At 38.9% G+C, this 21,155-nt stretch overlaps 1 protein-coding gene across 2 annotated transcripts in view; it reads right to left on the bottom strand.

Annotated features, from left to right (window-relative positions):
• Positions 1 to 220: 220 nt before the first annotated feature.
• Positions 221 to 21,155, bottom strand: part of PPARGC1A (PPARG coactivator 1 alpha) — a 367,686-nt gene continuing 346,751 nt past the window's right edge. For both annotated transcript variants that reach the window (XM_069014332.1, XM_069014333.1), the window contains exons 8-13: positions 17,950 to 18,862; positions 17,282 to 17,386; positions 16,751 to 16,871; positions 7,430 to 7,551; positions 6,926 to 7,077; positions 221 to 4,047 (exon numbers count right to left, since the gene is read on the bottom strand). In XM_069014332.1, the coding sequence (XP_068870433.1) occupies positions 3,944 to 4,047; positions 6,926 to 7,077; positions 7,430 to 7,551; positions 16,751 to 16,871; positions 17,282 to 17,386; positions 17,950 to 18,862 (1,517 nt within the window). In that variant the 3' untranslated portion in view covers positions 221 to 3,943. The remainder of the gene's footprint in view (positions 4,048 to 6,925; positions 7,078 to 7,429; positions 7,552 to 16,750; positions 16,872 to 17,281; positions 17,387 to 17,949; positions 18,863 to 21,155) is intronic.

Genomic DNA, 21,155 nt, shown 5'->3' with positions numbered 1-21,155 from the left:
ACTTAGGTACTCATGGCAGAAAGGCACATAGCACCTTTCTACCATTAAATGTATTAAAACTGGTGATGCTGTCCCCTGACCAAAGTGCAGCAATGCAGGTGTGCTCTGGCCTATAATCTGAAATAAATTACAATCGCTAGAAAGAGTAATACAAAACCCAGTACACAACCAGTTGTGGGAGAAAAAACCTGTCACTTGTAACAAAAATGAGAAACAGAAATGGATTTGAAACATTCGTTTCCCTTTATTTTCTCAGTGAGGCTGATGTGTACTGCACATTAAAAAAAAAAGAAAAAAAATCACAGGAATTTTCATACAATGAATTAAACCACAAAAGTACATGTAGAATCGGCAGGTGGAAAATAGCCCAGCTTGGGCTTAACTAGCATCTCACTTTCCCTGTTCAGCATAGTCCAACCTACAACTTTACATGTTCATCTACTGTACAAATCTTACAGTAGCTCCATCAGGTCAGTGGTTCACATTACTGAAAATGTCTGTCACATAGGTACAAATTTAGAATCATCACATTCAATTACATGGCTATTCTAGGTCATTTATAGATCAGATCTTATACTACAGTGATTGAAGTTCTCATTACAGCCATTAAAAAGGACACATAATCATTACCTAGTAGGATTACATCTAAAGGGATGACAAGGAGGTGTGGTTGTTTCATGTTTGTTGTTTGTTTTTTTTTTTAACTGACCCAAGTATTATTACCCCAGAGACACAAACTTTCCTCTCAGTGCTGCTCTTGGTGATGGCAGCCCAACTACTTTTCAGAGGAGTTTAGCATAGATATTTTTCTTCAACTTTAGGCTCCCTCTGTTTGGATTAGTATTTAGATAATTTTCCATTCTGTAGGAATTACTCAGGTCTTGGAAAGATCACAGTTCCTAAGTACCAGTTCTGTTACCTGTATTGCGGATGTGGTACTTACCACAGCATGAATGCAACAGTACAATCTTCATATAAAAGACACACAGAGCTACACTGCAATTTGCCTCTGGTGACAATGTGGTACATGTGCTAATTTGAAATGTTCTTGGGGAAGAAAAAAAGAAAAGCAAACACCGAGTTTATATTTTGATGGATTTCCTACTACAGTGTCTATGAAGGATCCAAATAGCTTTATTCAGCAATCCTAGCTCTATTAATTTCATATGTAATTTGTAAATCCACAGAGGAAAGCCATCTTCAAGATGAGAATGTTTGCCAGGCCAGTGAAAAAAAAAATTTACTCACATCATTATGCCTGCTTGGTGAAAAATAAATAATGCCCCCACACAAGCCCCACACCAATTTATTAATGTCAGCAATCTAGGGCAAAAGAGAACATTTTAAAATTTAATCACAGAAATGTAAAGGCAAAATAGGTAATGCATCTGGTCCTTGAACACATAATATGATATACTAAATATTGATTTCTTAAAAATAATTTATTGCTTTTAATATTTTTCTTTACAACAGAAGATACTCAAAATCCAGAAAGGAAAATTGTAAACTTTTAGTTTGGCATTCACACAAAGTTAAAATACCTGCATTTTTAACCTACAGAGCAACAACAAGAATTATGCAGAGTAAAGAATGTTACATTTGTAACACAGAACCTCCAGAAAAGTTCTTTTTTTTTTTTTTTGTTTTATTGCTATCTATCTACTGAGAAATAAGAAGCCAAAAAATCAAGCAAGCATCCGACAGGACAGACAGTGGAATCTCTCAGAACACAATATGCTGGTGATAAAATGAATGCAGCCATCAAAATCAACTGCACTGGTATGGGGGTAGAATCAGTTTTCTAAGATTTAGAGTGGGAAAGTAGATTAAATAGTTAGGTGTGCCATACCTTTAAGAGGAATCATGAATGCCAAAGAGTAGTAGAATAACAAATGTATACATTCACAAGCAAATTCCAAACTTTGCTGATTCAGTAGAGACTCCGAGTTCAGATGAAATTCTGATGCTCAGAATAGCAGTAGTTTATACTCTTGTGGTTTTTTTCTTTCCTGAAATTTATATTTAATTTAACAGAAGCAATGTCATCAGCAACAACGTTATGGGCACATCTGAGGCCATGCTAGTGCATAGTAAAAAAAAAGGAAAAAACCCCAAACCAACCCACTGCTTCTGCAAAAGCAGAATTTCCAAACAAAGCACTTGCTTACTCCAAACTGACAACCATCATGCATCCTAGGTATAAAACTTCCACTGGCCTTTTTATTCTTTTAGTCATCTCATAATTTATAATAAATAGGATAATTATAACTGATAAATATGTCTCTTTAGTAAACAAAGGAATGAAGGATTGGTATTTATACAGGATGCATAACTGTAAAAAATATAGATAAATACCATCATTAAACTCTGCCAATGAAAAGATTACTGGCTTCAAGAACAGTGTTTAGACACAGAATTACTGTAAAAATCATACTGTACTTAGTACCTCAGCATATTTTTATCAAATTAAAATCACAAAAATTAAAACAAAATAGCATTTTAAAAAGATTTTTGACCTCTAGTTCCAAAACTACTGTTGATACATAAAATAAAAACATTTCTTAATGATTACCCATTTGAGAGACTTTACATAAAATTATGATATTTTCTAGAAAAATTTAGATGAGAAAATTTCATTCCCCTAACAAATTCAGTGTATAAAACTGCAAAAGAAAATCAAGCAATGAGAAAAATGTGGAAAAATACCGCAGAAGGTGGTTAATATCTTTTGGGCTAGGATAATTCTTGACAAAATTCTTATATAAGCTCACCAAAGGAGGGATGGATGTGTATAATGCATTTTTGCACTCAGACACACACGCACACATATGCACACTCACACCCTCACCCACACGCTTTTCTCTTTTTTTTTACAATCAAATATATATAAGCGTAAGTTCAGCTTTCTACATATGTTAGTGTACAATAATTGTTTCACCTCATATAATTACATTTGAGTATTCTTGATTAAGAAAAATTCAGCAGTTTTTGAAAAGAAGGCTGCATTTACAGTGCATAGCTGTAACAAAAAAGAACATCGTCATACAGTATGTACATAAATAAAAATACTCCATTTAACATTTGTAAATACTCAACTACTTTAGAGAATGTAGCAAATAAACTACCTGTGCACACACCCAGATAGTTATATCCAACTCTCATTAATAATGTAACACCACGTCCGCTCATTAGAATAAATCGCTGAACAAGCTGCACATTTGACCATTAACAAGGCTTTGAAAATTTTGCTGTGGAAGATCAATGTTGTAGACATTTACATGGGTGTCAGAATTAAAAGATGAAACTTCAAAATGTTAGGGAAGCTTGAGCCTTTTAATTTTCTTTTCTGCAAAAAAAAACCCCACAAAAAACCCAAAAAACAAACCAACCAAAAAAAAGAACAATCTTAAAACAAAGCTAAGACAGATTGCAGGCTTCTGGGACCTGTGGTTTCTTCTGGATTGTCATATTATCACTGTGTTGTGAGAAGAAGCTTCTTTACAAAAAAAAAAAAAATGCAGTGTCTGATCCCCAGACATCAGCAGCCGCAGTTCTCACACTGGGGTTTTTTTTCTGTTTGTTTTTGTTCTTTTTTGTTAAAATGCAATATGTACAGGTTTTGCAGTTCATTGTTGTACGTGTATCTCTGTGGAACTGCTGCCATGTCTCGTGATTTGCACTGAACTCACAAGGAACGCCCGGCTCCCCCGCCACCGCTCACCCGCGAAAGCGAAGCTGACACCCATGGACATGCGTGTGCTTACTGGACAGCATCCTGCCCCTCCACTCCTCGAGCAGCTGTGTTCATGTAAACCATGGTTTTGAACAGAGAGTGTAAAGTAGGAGAAATTCCTAAGTACGACTTTTTAGTTGTCCATTATTGAAGGACATGATGTCCGTGAGGTATTCGCCATCCCTTTGTTTTCCTCAGATGACATGCTTGTTACCTACGCAGGCTCCGCTGTGCCTCTTTAAGTAAACTATCAAAATCCATGGAGTCATACTTGCTTTTAGTGGAAGCAGGATCAAAATCATCTGAGTTTGAATCTGAAACCCAAAGGATGCAAGGTTAAGTAAGAGGCAAGAACTACTTATTTTCTCTGTACATCAGTACAAACAAGGCACTGAAGAAAAAATCCACCTTACAACCACAACTTTATGGGATGATAAAAGCATAGAAATGATCATCACAGAAGCTTTAGGCATTCCTGGTAAGAAGCAGCACTTAACAAAAGCACTATACATCATCAGAAGTGGGGAAGAACCACTAATTGCATGTACATCTAGAGCAGGTTAACTCAAAACAGTTTTCTCAAGGACTTGAGCACCGAAACACTCAAAGGTCTCAAAGTAGTCCAGATAATGTTGACAAATGCCTTAACCAAAACTCCACCCTTGCCTTGCAACTGCTGTTTCACAACATGCAATATCCAAGACAATTCTCCTGAGAAACGCTCTGAAGATAGCCAGGGCAGCCTGTGAGCAGTGCACAGAGGACACAGCTGCTTCTGTCTGCCTTACTTTGGGGTCTTGTGGAAGTCTTTACACCTGCCAGAATTTCTAGTTTTGCTTCAACTCATCTTTTTGGGTTTGCTTGTTTGGAGTGTGAGCAATTCTGGGCAGGGTCTCTGCAGGGCTGTATGAGCAGTCTTCAGGTGCGCTCCTCAGCTTTCTGCATCACATGTGATGAGCCACAGCAGCAAGAAGAGCCCAGCTCCTGTGGCCTGGGATACCTGCTTCAGCTTTGTCAGTTGCTCAGACACGGACGTCAGTCTGTTCCCAGCACAGAGGAGGGATTGTATGTTTGTGGTCACACAGCTCCAGTACAACTACTGACATGGCTGCAAGCACTGAATTTCCTTTTGGAGTCAACCCTGCTTAACACTGACTCTCACCAGTTCCTGTGTCACAGCTCGTTTATGAGAGTGCCCTTTTCTTGCCATTTCTTGTGTTGAATTAATCAGAACTCCCCATCTTACCACTATAAGACACACTCTGCATTAAATGTTCATTACAAGTTCTGTTAAGACAGTATCTTCTCACAGAGGAGAGGTGTTAAACTTCTGACTACTATTTTCAAGTGTTTTCTTTCTTCTATACTCAGCCCAAAGCTGATTAATTCTCTCTGTCCTAGTACCAGCTCATGAATTTTAAAGTTCATCCTGCCATTTCCTTATGTTGCTCTATCAGATACTCTGCAAAATACAGGCAATGCAGTCTGAAGTACAGAAGCTCAAGCTGTCAGCAGGACAAAGTGAAAACAGTCTGCTCACAGATACTCTGGGAATCCCACTCACAATGGAGAGAGCTGACAGGGAATACTCCCAGTGATGAATAATGTTCAAGAGGGTTCCCTTCAGACAACTTATTTTAAACCCCAGATTTTCTGAGATACAGAGATGACCTTGGCTTCCATTGCTAAAGATAAGTCAAATCAAGGCAAGACTTCAATCTGGTTTTACTGTTTTTATCAGCCTACATTTCGACAAATGCCTTGCTACCTTTTATATTTTCTACATCAACCCTATATCTCTTCAGCAGTCAATTGCCTTTTCTTAGCTTTACATTATCTGTTTAGCCACTGAAGTGAATTATAGCATATTCATTGTGAACAATGCGTATCATCTTTATAATTTATTTTGAAAAGACATCAATTGGTTAGAAAAAATGTATCTGTATTCACTTCCTGCATTGTACAAAGCCGAGGGCAGCACATACAAGATTTCATTAGCACTGTGTTACAGGGTTATGAGAGATTTTAATGACTGTGGTCATTTATTCATAAAAAAATCCACAATATCTGATTAGTATAGATTCAACAGCAAAATGTGCCTTGCTGTGTTATTCAGAAAAGAGTACGTCCCATGCCTTTAGTCTATTTATACAGGTATTAGGAAAGGTTTAACATTTAATGAATACTTTACATTTTAAAAGGTAATTAAATAAGAGGTGAGTTTATAATATATTGTAGTATTACACAGGCTGTTTTGGTAGTCTGCATAGTTTCTTTATGCATATACTTAATATCAGTATTCCTGCTGTAGGACTTTGAACATCTCCAAAAACCCTTGCAAGGGGAAGCACCACACCCTGATTAGGAGCATAGAACAGAACCACACATTTTGCCCAGGCAAGACTCAGACAGACCCAGATGTGTTGTCAACAGTCAGCATGCACACTTGGGACTGGAGTTATCACAGCATACTAGGGGCTGGAGACTGGCGTGCATAAAGGCCCACATCATTGTAAACACCAAGAGATTTGCTAAGCTCTCGACAGGCTGGAACCTCTTATATCATGACTGGAAGGCCCTGCAAGGAGACACCTTCATACATAGATGCTTATGCACAATTTTAGAATCACCAGTTGAGGTCAGTGGCTTTTGCCACACTAAGGGTCAGATTTGGCCACAAGCTCTTCTACCTTTCAAACTTGAGCTACTATGATTCGTGTTTAAGAAGTGGCCCTGGCAAATTCTGCCCATCTACAATAGAACTCATGATGAAGTAAGAATCATAATGAAGTTAGGTTGAGGCATCTACTTTGTCCTCTGTTTACTGCTCATATACATAAATGAGGTATTGGAATCAAACAGTTATAGCAGTAAAGAGTAAAGCATGTGGGAAGTTTCTGTGGTGCTATCTTTTCAACTTAGAAATGTATTATTGAATATATTGAGCACTTATTTCTCATAACTATGGAAATGGGCTTTAAAAGAATATTCACGGTTTGGAGTATTTGAAAGAAGCCAGCTCACATTAGCAGACTTTTATATTTCTTACAGCAAGTGAAAACCACTTTCTTCAACACCCCTCCAATAATTTAAATTTTATCAGCAGTAAGCAAAAAAGAAGCAAACCCTAAATTCTCATGAGTTACAAGATTCCAGTTATGTACTTGAATTCACATAGAACAAAATACCTACCTAGGTCTGCATAGTTAGACTTGCAAAACTGCTTGCGTCCACAGAAGTACAGCTCGAAATCAGGTTCATTTGACCTGCGTAAAGTGTATCCATTTTCAAGAGCAGCGAAGGCGTCACATGTATAGCGGTAGGTGATGAAACCATAGCTGTCTCTGTCATTGAAAAACAGTTGTGAACAAAAGCTGAAAAGAGTTAACACACATTAGTGTAACCCCTTCCTGAAAGCAAGACTTGCTGGAGACCCAGCATTGGAAATGCCAGAAGTACTGCATCCATTTATCAGCATGATTGTCCTGTCATGCAGCTAAATACTTATTTCTGGGACAGGGAAATCTCAACTAGCAAGATTAATAAATAAGGATGAAAGAAAATAAGTAAGGTTTTGAACTCAGCATGTCATCTGTCACAGGACTTATACTGGTAACTCTCATACCAGTAATCTCACTCCCATAATTTTTTACATATGGCAGATCTCAAACAAGAAATAATCTCAAAAGTTCCTACCCATCATCCCGCAAATTTACTGTGCACTCCTCAATTTCACCAAAAACTTCAAACCGATCCCTCAGTTCTGTTCGGGTTGTGTCAGGTCTGATTTTACCCAGATAAATCACACGGCGTTCTTCCTGTTGATAAAGAGCAACCGGGAAGGCATATTTTTAACAAATGTGTAATAGAGATGAACCTATACATACATGCATGCAAATACACACACAGATGTGCAGTGGATGCATAATTATAGGAACAATCTCTTGTGGAACACCTACTGCATCTTGCAAGTACATGAAATAGTTATCTCCTGGAAAGCATCTAAGGTATTTAAATGACACCACATTTGTCAGGTGGTGTGCTCCTGGAAGGGTACACAGATTGCTGTTACTGTTCTGCTGTACACTGACAGATGCTTCCCTTTGTATCCTACTGCACCTTCTTCCCTGTCATCCTTTCTACCACTTCCCCTCCAGGACTGCAAACTCTTCCAAACTAGGAGCTCCCTTTCTCTTGCTGTGTATACAATACTGATCAAAACTCATCTTAGTTGCAGAGTAGCATAAAGTAACACAATAATTGCATAAGAGTACCACAGACATAACAAAACATTACAAGCATAACGTTATAAGCTCATATGACTCAAGAGCTGACTCATCCTGCAATCATGTTCCACCATAATCCATACCTTAAAATAGCGGGAAAACTGTTTAAGGTTGTCACACTTTAAACCCAGCCAACAACTAAGTACCATGCAGCCCCTAGCTCATTCCCTGCTCCCTGGTGGGATGGGGAGGAAAAGCAGAAAAAGGTAAAACGTCTGTGTTAACATCAGCTTAATAACTGAAACAAAGTAAGATATAATAATAGTAATAATTATAATGATAGTAATTCTAATGAAAAGGGGAGAGAGAGGAATAAAACCCAAGAGAAACAAGCACTGCATACTACAATTGCTCAGCACCCACTGACTGACACCCAGCCTGTCCCCAAGCAGCGATCTGCCTCTCCCAGCCAACTCCCTCTGGTTTATATACTGGGCATGATGCCATATGCTATGGAATATCCCTTTGGCCAGCTCAGGTCAGCTGTCCTGGCCATGCTCCCTCCATGCATCTTGTGCACCTGCTCCCTGGGAGAGCATGGGAAACTGGAAAGTCCTCCATTTAGAGTAAGCACTACTTAACAACAATTAAAACATCAGTTTCTTATCAACGTTATGCTTATACTAAAACCAAAACACTGTCCTGTACCAGCTACTATGAAGAAAATTAACTCTATGCCAGCAGAAACCAGGACTAAGTCCAAAAGATGTCTTTTATTAAAATAAATATTTCTGGGGCAATGACAGGAAGTAAAATATATCCTGCAGTCACCACTGCCTTTTGGTTTATTCAGAATAAAAACCATCTGACTGAAGTTCCTAGGCTAGGGTATCTTCTGCATGTTCTTTCAACACTTGGAATAAACTATCAGGTACTTTTATAACAATCAAGTCATGGTTGTATCATTCTTAGTGCAAATGCTCAGCAGAATGAGGGGAGGACTGGGAAACCCTTGAAGAGTCACTTCATGAATTTTAGGATAAACACTTTTCTAAGGGTAGAGCCATTTAGTGAGCTGCAAGAAAAGAAAATGGAAAAAGGAGATCTTTCAAACACTGACCTTAAGGTAATCAGGGCAAAGAAGCACGAGCTATCCATGGCTTGGGTGCTCAGCCCTCCTGTCTCCGATTGCCTCTGGCCGGGCACTACTGGCCCTACAGCTCATCCCTTACACACCCACACAGTAGTCCCATAAATCGAACCACCACCACATTCTCAGCTGGTGTGAATCTGTCAGTCAGTGGTGCAATGTCAGTTTAAACCATCAACTTTGGCACCTGAGACTTGTGCAGAATTTAGGTGCCGAATGCCGAAGGAGCTACACTGACTGCTGAGAATTCATGACTATCGTAACCTGGAGGTGCCTAAAGGCTAATGGCACCTCGACTGTGCAGTGCAAAAGGCACTAGGGACCTAAATATAGACTTGTATTCCTGCTCAGAAACATTCTAGCCTGAAGAGACAGGTAGTTTATAGTGTTACAATTCAGATATAGCATGAAATGTATCTTTTCCATGAGTCCCCACAGAGGCATAAAGCACTAGTCATTCTTGGACCACGGACAATACAATTGAGATCAGACCAAAACACATGGAAAACCAGAAATTATATTATATTGTCGCTTCTTTACTTGTTTTGAGTATTCATTTGAGATAAAGAGACCATCAGAACTCGTAGTTAGGGGTGCTGAAAATCTTGTCTTTCTGCTCCCAGGAGAGCACTTTGCTCTCAGGAACTATTTAATGCAAAATAAAATAAACAATTCCTGCAGCAGAAAGCCAGCACTAAAATATCTGTCTCCCAACAGAAACTCCTTCTTACTAGCACTTTCAGTAAACTATTTTCACTGACTCTTTTCCTGACCTCACAAATCTCAGGGGCTCAGATCCAGTTAATCTAAGCTCCTGAGGAATGAAAGTTTAAAGCTGCAGAAAACAGAGATACAAGAATCAAACATTCCTACCCAAAAACCCTACCCACTAAGGAATGGCACAAGAATTACCTGTGCCCTTTATGGGTCCCTGGTCAGCCCAGTGGAGTCCTTGGTTGCTGCACCAAAGTATGTATAAGCTCTCCTTAATCAGTGGGATCAGGTAAGGATCTCATTTAGATACTTGAAACTACTGCTGCTTTTGATTATGTAAGGAACCATGGTGAGTGCCTTGGTAGTCCTCTGTAACCATGCTGGGACAGGCACATCCATTTTAAAATGTTCCAAAATGCAGGGTCCAAAAGCTGCCCTTGCTCCCTGCCATAGCAGTGCCGTTTGGAGAAGCCAGCATGGCTAAAAGGACTTGTGCTCATGGGTAGCCAGCCATACATTTAGGGCACAAGGGTACTTTCCAGACAGCTGCTGCTTTTTACCTCTGTCTCTACTGTTTCCCAGTCCACAGCCCTGACCTTCTTGAGAGGAGTTTCAGTAGGGCTTCTGTGAACCAGAGACTGTAGATTGCAAGCTACAGAAATCTGCATTTCTTCCACTTTCCCCATTCTAATTCTGCTTACCTTCACTATGGTTGGGTGCTGTAAACTTCAAAACCAGGAAAATCTGCATATGCACAGTAATTACTTTTTCAGACTGTTTTACCAAAACAAGGATTTAACCGCACTGAAACACTTGATAAGAAACAATTCCATTGATACTTGCTATTGAACCTAAATGACTGACCAGATGGAGCAGAACATAACACACCAGACTGTCTAATATACTTCAGCTGAGATAATACATCTCAACTGAAAAAAACATAATGTTTCACTCACTGACATGGAGATTGTTATATTACAGTGTGATGGAAATATCTAGTGCACACTCTTCCCTAAGTCTGTCTGCATGCCTGTGCAATTTTTTCTTCTTCTATCCCTCTAATAACCTTTATATCTCTAATATCCCTTTAAGTCAACTGTAATAAACCAAAACTGAACAATTAAAAAAAAAAGCCTGTTCAAGTACCGTTAAGGGAGTAAGTTGAACCTGCAAAATTAAGGAAATTCAAATTTAAAGCTGAAATGCACCATATGTCCTCCAGTGTGCACATGTGAGGAGATGGGTTCAAGTATTTTTTTAAGCAGAGTGCCGTGATGGAATAACATACAGGAGAACACAGGATTCACACAGCATTGTCTTTGCCCTGGTTAACTTCGGCTTATTTAAAGCAACTATGAAAGAATGTATTAATATTCACAGAGATGCCTTCCTTTCATTCCCATTAATAATAAGAGCTATAGAAGCCTAACAAGATTACAACACACCTCCAAATGTTAAAGACCTTTTTTTGATAATAAGTTACATGTGTAAGTCTGTATGTGCATATTAAGTAAGATGTTTACTGCACTTGTTAGAGGATATGAGATAGATGACTTGGAAACCTAGAGAAAGGCAGAGAAAAGCTTTTGTTTTCAATTTATATGGGCATATATGCAGGAAACTCCAGAAGGTACTTGTTCATATTTCCCTCCCAAAAGTGCACATGATTTATTTTGCATCATAAGCCTGAAGTGTGGCTCATTGCTCTGCCAGGTAAAAAGAGAAAAAGAACAGTCCAGCCAACTCCGTCAAGCCTAACATGTCTGTCTTCTTTCATAATCTTGCTCATTCTTCTTCGCAGTAAAAACATTTGAATAGGAAGATGTGGCAGAAAATCTCAGACTGACACGCAGTATTTTAAGTCTCAAATGAAAATACTGAAGCATTAGAACACCAAAATATGAAAAAACAAGACCTGGATATACCTTACACCTCTAAGGGTCAATAAAGGGACCACTCATCCTCCAAAACACTGACTGATGCTAAGGATCCTTTTGTCTTGCAAAGGTTTCCTCCAAAACTTTATTTTCTTTGTGATTCCCTATTCCTAAGTCTTTATTTCACACGGAACTAAACACAGACCATTAGATGTATTAGTTTTCACTTGGGTTCTTTTGCTTCTTCCCCCAATAGTTGCTTGCTTTGCCTGCCTGTGGTGCTGCTAAGCGGGGCCCATGGGAACTGAAGACAGCCACTCCAGAGGTAACACCACACAGTGCTGCTGTTCCCATTTTCCCTACCACTTTTTGCCTGCGCATCTGTGGTGCATACCTAGTTCTCCAAGAGCCAGGTAATGCTTTATGTGAAGCTGAGAGAAGAAATCCAGGAGCATTTTAAAGCTGGGTTCTGCTATGGGCTTGTAAAGGTTCTGCTGCTCACTCCAGCACAGGTGGCTGGCTGGGTGCACACCCCGTGCCTGTGTTGCCTTTCGTGCCAAATTACTTCTCTTCCAGTAGAAAGCCAAGAAGACTTTTATCATTAGAGCTGAAGGCCAAATACCATTTTGAAAATGCAATGGGATTGGTTGGACAGAGTTATAAAAATAGAAATGCTATGGGTGTAAAAAAGCAATTAAAGCTTAAGCTTCTGGTGTAATAGTAATAAGAAAACAATTCTTTACACTGAGTAAAGAAAAATTAGTATGGCCTGTGAGTAAGTATGAACGGCAAAAGTAAAAATCACAGGAACTTGGAAAAAGAAAAAAGACAAGATTATTATCACATCCTGCTGTGTGGGTAACCAAGGGCTGAACAGTTCAGACACTCCATGGTGACTGCTAGAAAAATAATGATGGACCAGTAAAACTCAAAATTTAGGTAATTCATTTGATACATTTTTGGGAAACATATACAGCAAAATTAGAGTACCTGGTATCTAGGCTATCAAGATGAGCAACAACAAAAAAAATCCGAACTAAATATACAACATACATTGAATCCTTCATAAGTGGAAATGAGCTCCATTATAGGCTGACTTTGGTTTTAGACTTTAGAGAAGGCAAGCACTCATTTATGAAACCACCTTTCTCCTGCCTTCCTGTTTTAGGGCAATTTATTTTCTTTGAAACCATGTGTTTCTCTCCACTGCAGTGGCCTCACAGCGCATTTATCTTCTTATGTATGCAAGCTCTCTGGGACCGGGACTCTTGATACTTGTATCATAGATAGAGGCTGTCAGCATTTAGGAATGAAAAGTAAGTAATGTTAATTGTAATTTTCTACTCGAGTATAACCTGATTTTGTATTACCTCTTGGCAGTAGCCAGTGCACACAGTAAATGAGCTGCATGAAGGATATGACTGTAAGTCAGTATCATGGCCAGAGTGGCAGAGTAGCAGACAGCCACAACACCAAGCTGCTCATCAGACAGCTTAACCTCCAGCTCTTGTGAACCATATCAATGAGGAAATCAACAACTAGTGACTCCAGAACTGGCATGTGCTATTTCTGGCACTATGCTTTGAAAAGTATTTGCCACATGGTCTAATGAACTACTGGAGTAAAAGCCCACACAGCTCAGAAATTTTCTGGAGTGTATCAGAAAAAAAAGGGGTCCTCAGACCTCTAGGCAAATCACTGTGATCTGCCTTGGTTGGGGGGTGGATCCCAGTTTCTACAAAGCACTAAAGTAGACTCTCCTGTCCTGTAAGTTTCATAGTCCATATGTCCCCACTATGATCTGGCTTACATGGTTAAGGTCTTGGTGGCAGACCATTCTTACGTTCAATGAGGATCCATTCCAAAAAAAAATCATGACCCAGTGAAATAAAACAAATCAAGATCGAACTAAACTATGCTAACATTTGGTCAGTTCGGAAAGGAAACACAATCAAAAGTATAAATGAATGAATGAATGAATGAATGACTGCCAGAAATTTTTTTTTACTCTCTAAGTACCTTGTAGGCTCAGCCCGTATTTTTCAAGTATGCCTGCTCAAAATTAAGACCTCAATCCACAAAAAAGGCACTGAATCTCCAGTAACTGGAGAGGGAAAAAGAAGAAATGGAAGACTAGACAAATATCACAGTACCTTTTGAAGTCAAATCACCTGTATACAGCTGTAAGTATAGATAGGAGTTCAGGAATCTACACAGGAAAATATGAATCCCAAGCTTCTAGCTCCTGATCTTGTAACGCAAAGGTGGGGTGTGCAAGACTGAAGGGGCGTTCAAACGTGCCCGTGCCTGAGCACAGGCTTCTAAAACAAGCCTCCTCAGCATTCTGTCACTATGTCTTCACATCTGCCAAAATAGAAGCTGCCTGCACAATCAGAGGGCATTGCTTCACACATGGTTTTGACAGACTAAAATAGGTTAAAATATGATTTTTTTATCATTTCTTTTTCCTAGGTTTCCCATGCCTATTGTCCCACAGAGACTAATTTTGGATATTGCTTCCACAATACCTGCTGACTTTTGGCTCTGTCGTAACTGCTGTTCCTTTTCTACTGTGCATCCTTTCTACAACTAACTCTTGGGATCTTAGCATGGTGCTTCTCATGGAGAAAGTCACCTGCCCTGTGTAATAACTGAGGCATTAGTACTGCCCCATCTTTGGGCCACTCTTCTAACAGTATCTAGAGGTATGTGGCCATAAATCAATTCTGGCAGCACAAGAATGGGCTAGAAATAAAATAAAAAAATTCCCCAATACAGAGAGCAAAGAAATCTAAACTTATTGGACTGTAGAAAAGAGCTCAAGGAAAGAGAGAAAGGACAGTCTTGTGGCTGAACAATAAATGAGTTGAGTCCCTCAAGAATGAAAAAAGTAACACAAAAGAGCCCCATAAACCTAAAGGTGTAAGCTAAAGAGCAGAGAATGCTAGAAAGAACACAAATTTTATCACTGAATTCATGAGATCGGAGATTCCCTTTTTCTGCCGTCTCCTAATCCTTACCTTTATTCACAGGGCATAAAATAGCACAATTCAAAGCAAGATTTTTAAAGTAAAAGTGCTGGTAGACTTTGTATAAGGGAGTTAATAGGATTTAATTCACATTTCCTGCAGAACTCACACAGATGACTGGATTTTAGATTTTTTGCCAGGTCCTGTTTATTGATATTTATTTTAATTTTGATTTATTTATGTTTATTAATAAATAATTCCATTAATTAAGTTAATTATAATGAAAATGCTCACTTTAGAAAGAAAATAAATTTAACCTTGGTTTTGAATTGTCTAGAATTTTTAATGCAGGAAGTAGGATGCAGCATATCTGGAGCTTTTAAAGTTTTTTCTTTCATTTTTTCCTTTTCTCTTGATTAGCTACTTGCCAAATATTTGTTTGTTTTAAACTAAATCAGATTTTCTACCTCCTCAGCAGGATTCATGTTTACTTATAATGGGTAAGGTACAGTAATTGAGAAGTAGCAAGATACACCCATGAGAGAGGTCAACTTGAATCTCTAATTTGTGGTAGCTCTAAGAGAGAACAGCCAGTGTAAGCTACGATTGCTGGAAGGTAGTGCTCATCTCTAAGCAGATGGAAGCGAGATATTTTAAAACTAACTGCAACAATTGACTTAAATATGGCCCTGTCTGAAGCCACACAAAATTATTCCATTGCCTTCACTGTGTTTCAGAGCAGCACAGCAGAGCATGTTATAGCTCTAAATCTTGTGCTTTACAAAATACACCTATAACCCACACTTTGTGGATAGGGTACCTGACACGGAGAAAAGTGAAATGATTTGCTGAAGCTCACTAAGAACAACAGTAGCAGAGACAAAAATCAGACCATAAAGTTGTCTGTTCACCCCCAGAACTTCTCACTGCTGTAGACCATGCCAGTCTCTGTCAAATCTCTACACACTCCCGGTTCTGTAGGTGCATTAGGAGAAACTCTGCCAAGTGCGTGACAAATCACCTTTGCTACGAAGTCCACTAATGGCTCTGGGAAAAAGACCTATTAATTTTGGTGACCTCTGGACAGAGCACTAATGGAAAACCTGGAAACAAAGATGAAGTGTCCTGGCCTGTACCAGTTCATGCAAGAGCCAGAGCACAACCAGAACAGCCATGTAGGTACAACTGAATGGAAAGAGCAGGACAAAGAAAATCAAAACGTTAAGGTGAGCTACCAAATGGGCTTAGCAACTACAAGAGGAGTCCAGATTTACAGCAGCTCCCAGTTTAATTTATCAAAATGCACTTGCCAATAGGGAACCCAAAAGGGGCAAGAGCCACCTGTCCATTTAATAGCCATTCTTCCTTCTGTGCTACTGCTACAACAGCCAAGAGAGTTGCTTATCCCCACATGGGTTATTTCCTTTGCCTCAGGTAGTTCAGTTGTTTCATAGAGAACACTGATGAACAAAATAATTAAATAATATATGCTCATTACAAGAGGGCCAGTGTTAAGTGACATTTTTAAATTGCATCATGTCTTCAAACTATTTTGCTAAAAATAACTTAAAAATTAACCAAATCACAGACACTGAAAGAATTGTAATTCATGTCTTTGGATCCCAGTTTTGAGTTCTGTTGTCTGCACCCTCTGTATAGACAATTACAGCCACTCTGAGAGTTCAGCAATTGGTATATCAGCTGACTCCTTATATTGTGTATGTCCAGTAGGTGAAATACAGTATAGAAGGCAGGTTCACTGATAGATCTGTATAAGAAAAAGGCTAGTTCTCTTCTACTAGTCTGGGATGACCCCTTTTTCTAGTAAGTTCTCTGTATCTGTTCATTGTGAAAAAGTTAGAGAGTTGCAATTTATAGAATCTGAAAAAATTAGCAGTGTGACACCAAAACAGAAATTATTATGAAAACACATATTTGCTTACAATGAGAAATACCAAGAAATACATGTAAGAAAATTTTTGTATTTTTATAAAAAAGAAAGAAAATAAAGTCTGAATTCTAGCATTATGAAAAGAAACAGAGATCTATTTCAATATGAAAGTTATCTTCACAGTGCTTACAATTGCTTTCTGCCTCTGTCTCTCCCTTTGCTTGGCCCTTTCAGATTCCCGTTTTTCATACTCTTTGCGGTATTCTTCCCTCTTCAGCCTTTCATGCTGATATTCCTCATAGCTGTCATATCTAGGAAACATAACTTAGTCATTAAATCAAGAACCTGCATTTGTAAATGTAAAATTATAAATACAATTTCTGGAATGCTTCATTATCCCAGGCAATTGAAGACAGGACAAGAGGAAATGGCCTCAAACTCTACCAGAGGAGGTTCAATTTGGAAACCAGGAACAATTTCTTCACTGGAAAGGTGATCAGGCAGTGGAATGGGCTGCCCAAGGAAGTGGGAGAGTCACCATCCTGGCAAGCATTCAAGAAACGAGTGGACGTGTTATGGTTTAGTTGACATGGCGGTGTTTAGCCAAAGGTTGGACTCAATGATCCCAGAGGTGTTTGCCAGCCTTAATGATTCTGTGATTCTACAATTATCTCCTGAGGAACAGCTGCAAAGCAAACCAGATGTAGGCCAAAAGCACTACCTGGGTCTGCGACTGCACGGTGATCGGGACCGCGATCTTCCACGTAAAGGAGAACTTCTGTATGCTCGGTGTCTACAGTGGCTGGACTCGTAATAGCAACAAGATCTGCAGGAGGAAACACATTCACCTCTGTCATTCCCTTTGAGTCTATTGACACTATTTTCTACCTCTTCCCTGAACTTAAAACTTCTTCTAAGCTACCAGTGGGATTTTCCAGTGACAGTCTGTGATCTCCTAGTCAACTAAGGGGCCTCAAGTGATTTCCCCCCTCCTGGCCCTTTGGTAATGTTCCTTATTGAGGCTAACAAAGAGCAGACAGTCAGCCACTGTCAACTCCATCTGATAGAGGCTGCAGCTAGATTGGCACCAGGCAGCTCTCAGATAATGGGAAAGGTTAGTTGTGTACATCTCTCACCAATTGCTCTGCCTCTGACCTGACTGCCTCCACTCAGAATGTGTAACCCGGGCAAATTTAAAGGATATTGGAAACAAGTGTTTCTGTAGCAAACCCTTAACCTTCAGAGTTAATCAGCTCAGGAGCAATAGAATGAATTGCACTGGATTAAGTTATTTCTTGCTTTTTTTCTTTCTTTCCTGTAAGTTTCTTCAGATTTTTGCTGTTTGTCTTATAAACTACAAAGATCATACTTGAATTTGCTGTACCATACCTTGAAGAGGATCTACTACAGGGCGACCTTGATCTCGATCGGGAATATGGAGAACGGGAACAAGACCTGCGTTGAGGAAAGGACCTTGATCTGGAGCGTGTCCTTTGGGATCTTTGAGAAAATAAGGATTTGGGTGGAGACACTGAATCTCTGCATGGAGAGTTAAAAGAAGAGCAAGAAGGTGATACATCAAATAATGAATAGGCTTGTGTCCCATCCCAAGGGTAGCACAGTTTATCACTTTCATCTTCACTGTCATCAAACAGACCATCCATTGCTAGTCCTGAATTTATAAACATAGGTAGTTTGGAGAATTGTTCATTACTGTAATCACTGTCCCTTAGTTCTCTGGTCTTATCTGCTTCTTCATCAAAAACAGCTTGGCTGGGGTGACCAAAATGCTTATTCAGTTCAGCCCGAATTTCCTGGTCTTGGAGCTGCTTTCTGTTATTACCATGGGATCCCTGCTTATTTGTCTGTAAAGTCTCTTTCTTGAAATACTGGTCTTGTTCTAAAGAAGAACAAATCTGACACTGCCACCCAGGTGAAGAATCCTTAAATTCTGGTTGTCTGGAGTCCTGAAGTTCCTGGGATATTTTAATGTGTATTTCCGATTTTGAATTCACAGATTGACAGTAGTCATGGTCACCAAACAGCCGCAAACTGGGCCGTTTTGTCTTTCTCTCCTCATGTCCACTGGACAGTACTGTAGTCTTGCTAAGCTGTGCATACAGCTCAGACTGTTCTGGACCCTTCTTGATTGGGTTATTTCCTTGAGAACCGGAAGACTCACTACAGCGGGGCTTTTTTGAAGGTGGTACAACAGTCTTGCATGATGACTTCGGTTTAGGTGAAGTCCTAAAAGGATTATCTTGGTTGGCTTTATGAGGAGGGGTTGTAGGTGGAGTTAGGCCTACAGGGAGTAAAAGGAGGAACAGAATGCTTTTAAGCACACATACAATGTTTATAAAGGTGGCTCATATGCTTCTTAAAACAGATACAAAGCAAGACCCATGCTATGTCACTTCAACACTACCAATACTGAGAATAAAACTACCAAAGGTCTGGTGACAACAATAGCAACAATACTAATGCATTGCCATTACTCTTCAGCATCATTTCTGCCCCTCCCTTTCCTCCATGACATCTGCCCCTCTCTCTGTAGATTTTGATAGAAAAGATCAAAAGATAAAACCCAAAAGACATTTTTGTTAAATATAAAATAGATTTTGATGTAAAAATGAGAAGTCAAAAGACTGGCACCATCAAAAACATAAAGAACCTAGCAGATAAAAGCAAGGCCAAGAGAAATAAATGAGTGCTACCAAAGGACACAAACCTTAAATGCACGGAAATACAGCCACCCTACAACTCAATGGCAATGACTCTATGTCTCTAGAGTTCATTAACTTAGAAAACCATTGCTAATGTATATACATATATAATATATGTATGTATAATACATTCTTTAGCATAACGAATACATTTTGCCTGGATGTGGTTCTGTAACTGAAACTCAAATGAACAACAGGACAACCACAACTGCAATGAACCACTGCATTTAGAACTAAATCTTGGTGAGAGTCATGTAGTAGGGAGTCAGAATGAAACACGTAAGTATTCAATGACTAAATATACTGCTAACTAACAGGTTTATTTACATAACTGTCATAGACTGTATCACTGTGATGAGACAAAATTGCAGGAAGGACTACAGCATGTTCCAGTAAGCATCTTCCCATTGTTTTTGTAAGTGCAGAATATAACTTCCAATAGTTTCTGTAGAAATCATAGAATTTCTTCAGACATTACAGAAGAATAACCCCAGATGTCAGGGCAGAGTAACAGCAAACAGCAGACACTGTTCAGGAAGTAATTTCTCTTCAGGAAGCTACTTTAGTATGTTAAGTTTGAAAAATTTGCTTCTGTCCAAATGACAGTAATATAGTTTAGTAATATATGCTTAAAATTTAACAAAATAGACGGAGATTAGGGAGTTCTCCAAGACAACCCAGACCATCCCTAAGCAACCCAGAGGCTCATGCTGTCCAAGAACACTTCTAGCCCAAGCAATGAGCTTTCCATTAGTCCCTCAGCAAGAATGAGAAAAGAAGGCAGACAGAGTTACAGGAAATGTGGGTTTTGAACATGGCTGTAGAGCTCTGTTTGGTATTTTTAAACATGAAATACAGCTCAGCAGATCAATGCAAATGGAACATGTTCTATAGCGTTTTGCTGTAGAGAAGGAAAAGCGTCCATCAATGTGCAGTGCTCCCTAAGGAGCATAAATGGAGACTGGGAGTCCCACTGCATTATCTGCAATAAATTTCTTCCAGAAAATAAGAAAATAGAAGCACCAAGGCATGAATACTTGACGTGAGAGAGACGCTTGATTTTGTCTGAATGTTCAGGAAAAACTGGTTACAAGCTACCCATGGCTATGTGAAGACTTTGTCTAATGCCACAAAATTCAAGGAAAATTCAGGCAAAGATTATGAAACCTAAAACCCTAGTTACACCAAATTTGAATTTAATACTAAAAAAAATTTTGTGCAGTCATCACTGTTAAACTATTTCCTCTGAGTCCTCAATTTTTTTCTTTCTTCTTCCTAAATATTCACCTGAGACAGTTCTAAGTATTTCATACCTTATGCACCTCCTCACTGACAAATATTTTTGACTACCAAATGAATTTTGGCTAAAATGAAGAGAACAGTCCTATTCAAAAATCTGCAGTAATAATTTCCAATTTAAAACTTCAGGCTCAGATTGAACAAATACTGCAGTAAGCAACTTTCTAGAAAAAAAATTTAAAAATGACACTTGTGAAATTATAAAGCCCGTGAGAAATTCTGGGGTTAGTTAATGGGTTTTTAGATGTAGTTTTAAAAAAAGAATGAAACAAAAATACAACCATTCCACAATGAACATGCATATTTAAGAATTTCAGGCAGAGAAACTCCAGAGATAATTCAATATTCAAAATAAAATATTGTTTCAAATTCTACTTCTTTAAAGCTTGTCCTGGCAGGAAGAAAGCAAAATACACAGCATAACAATTTCCAGAAACCTGACAAGAAGTCCAACAATCTTCAGAAAGGGGGAAAAAAAACCGTACCAAAAAAACCCTCATGAAAGTACAGACTGAGCTAAATTTACTGGCACTTCCCTTGCTGGCAGAACAGGGCTGGGACAGGCTAAGAAAG

Source organism: Aphelocoma coerulescens, chromosome 4, assembly GCF_041296385.1.
Source record: "Aphelocoma coerulescens isolate FSJ_1873_10779 chromosome 4, UR_Acoe_1.0, whole genome shotgun sequence".
Lineage (NCBI taxonomy): Eukaryota > Metazoa > Chordata > Aves > Passeriformes > Corvidae > Aphelocoma > Aphelocoma coerulescens.
Note: the sequence above shows the minus strand (reverse complement) of the source record. Positions and strands in the feature narration are given on the sequence as shown.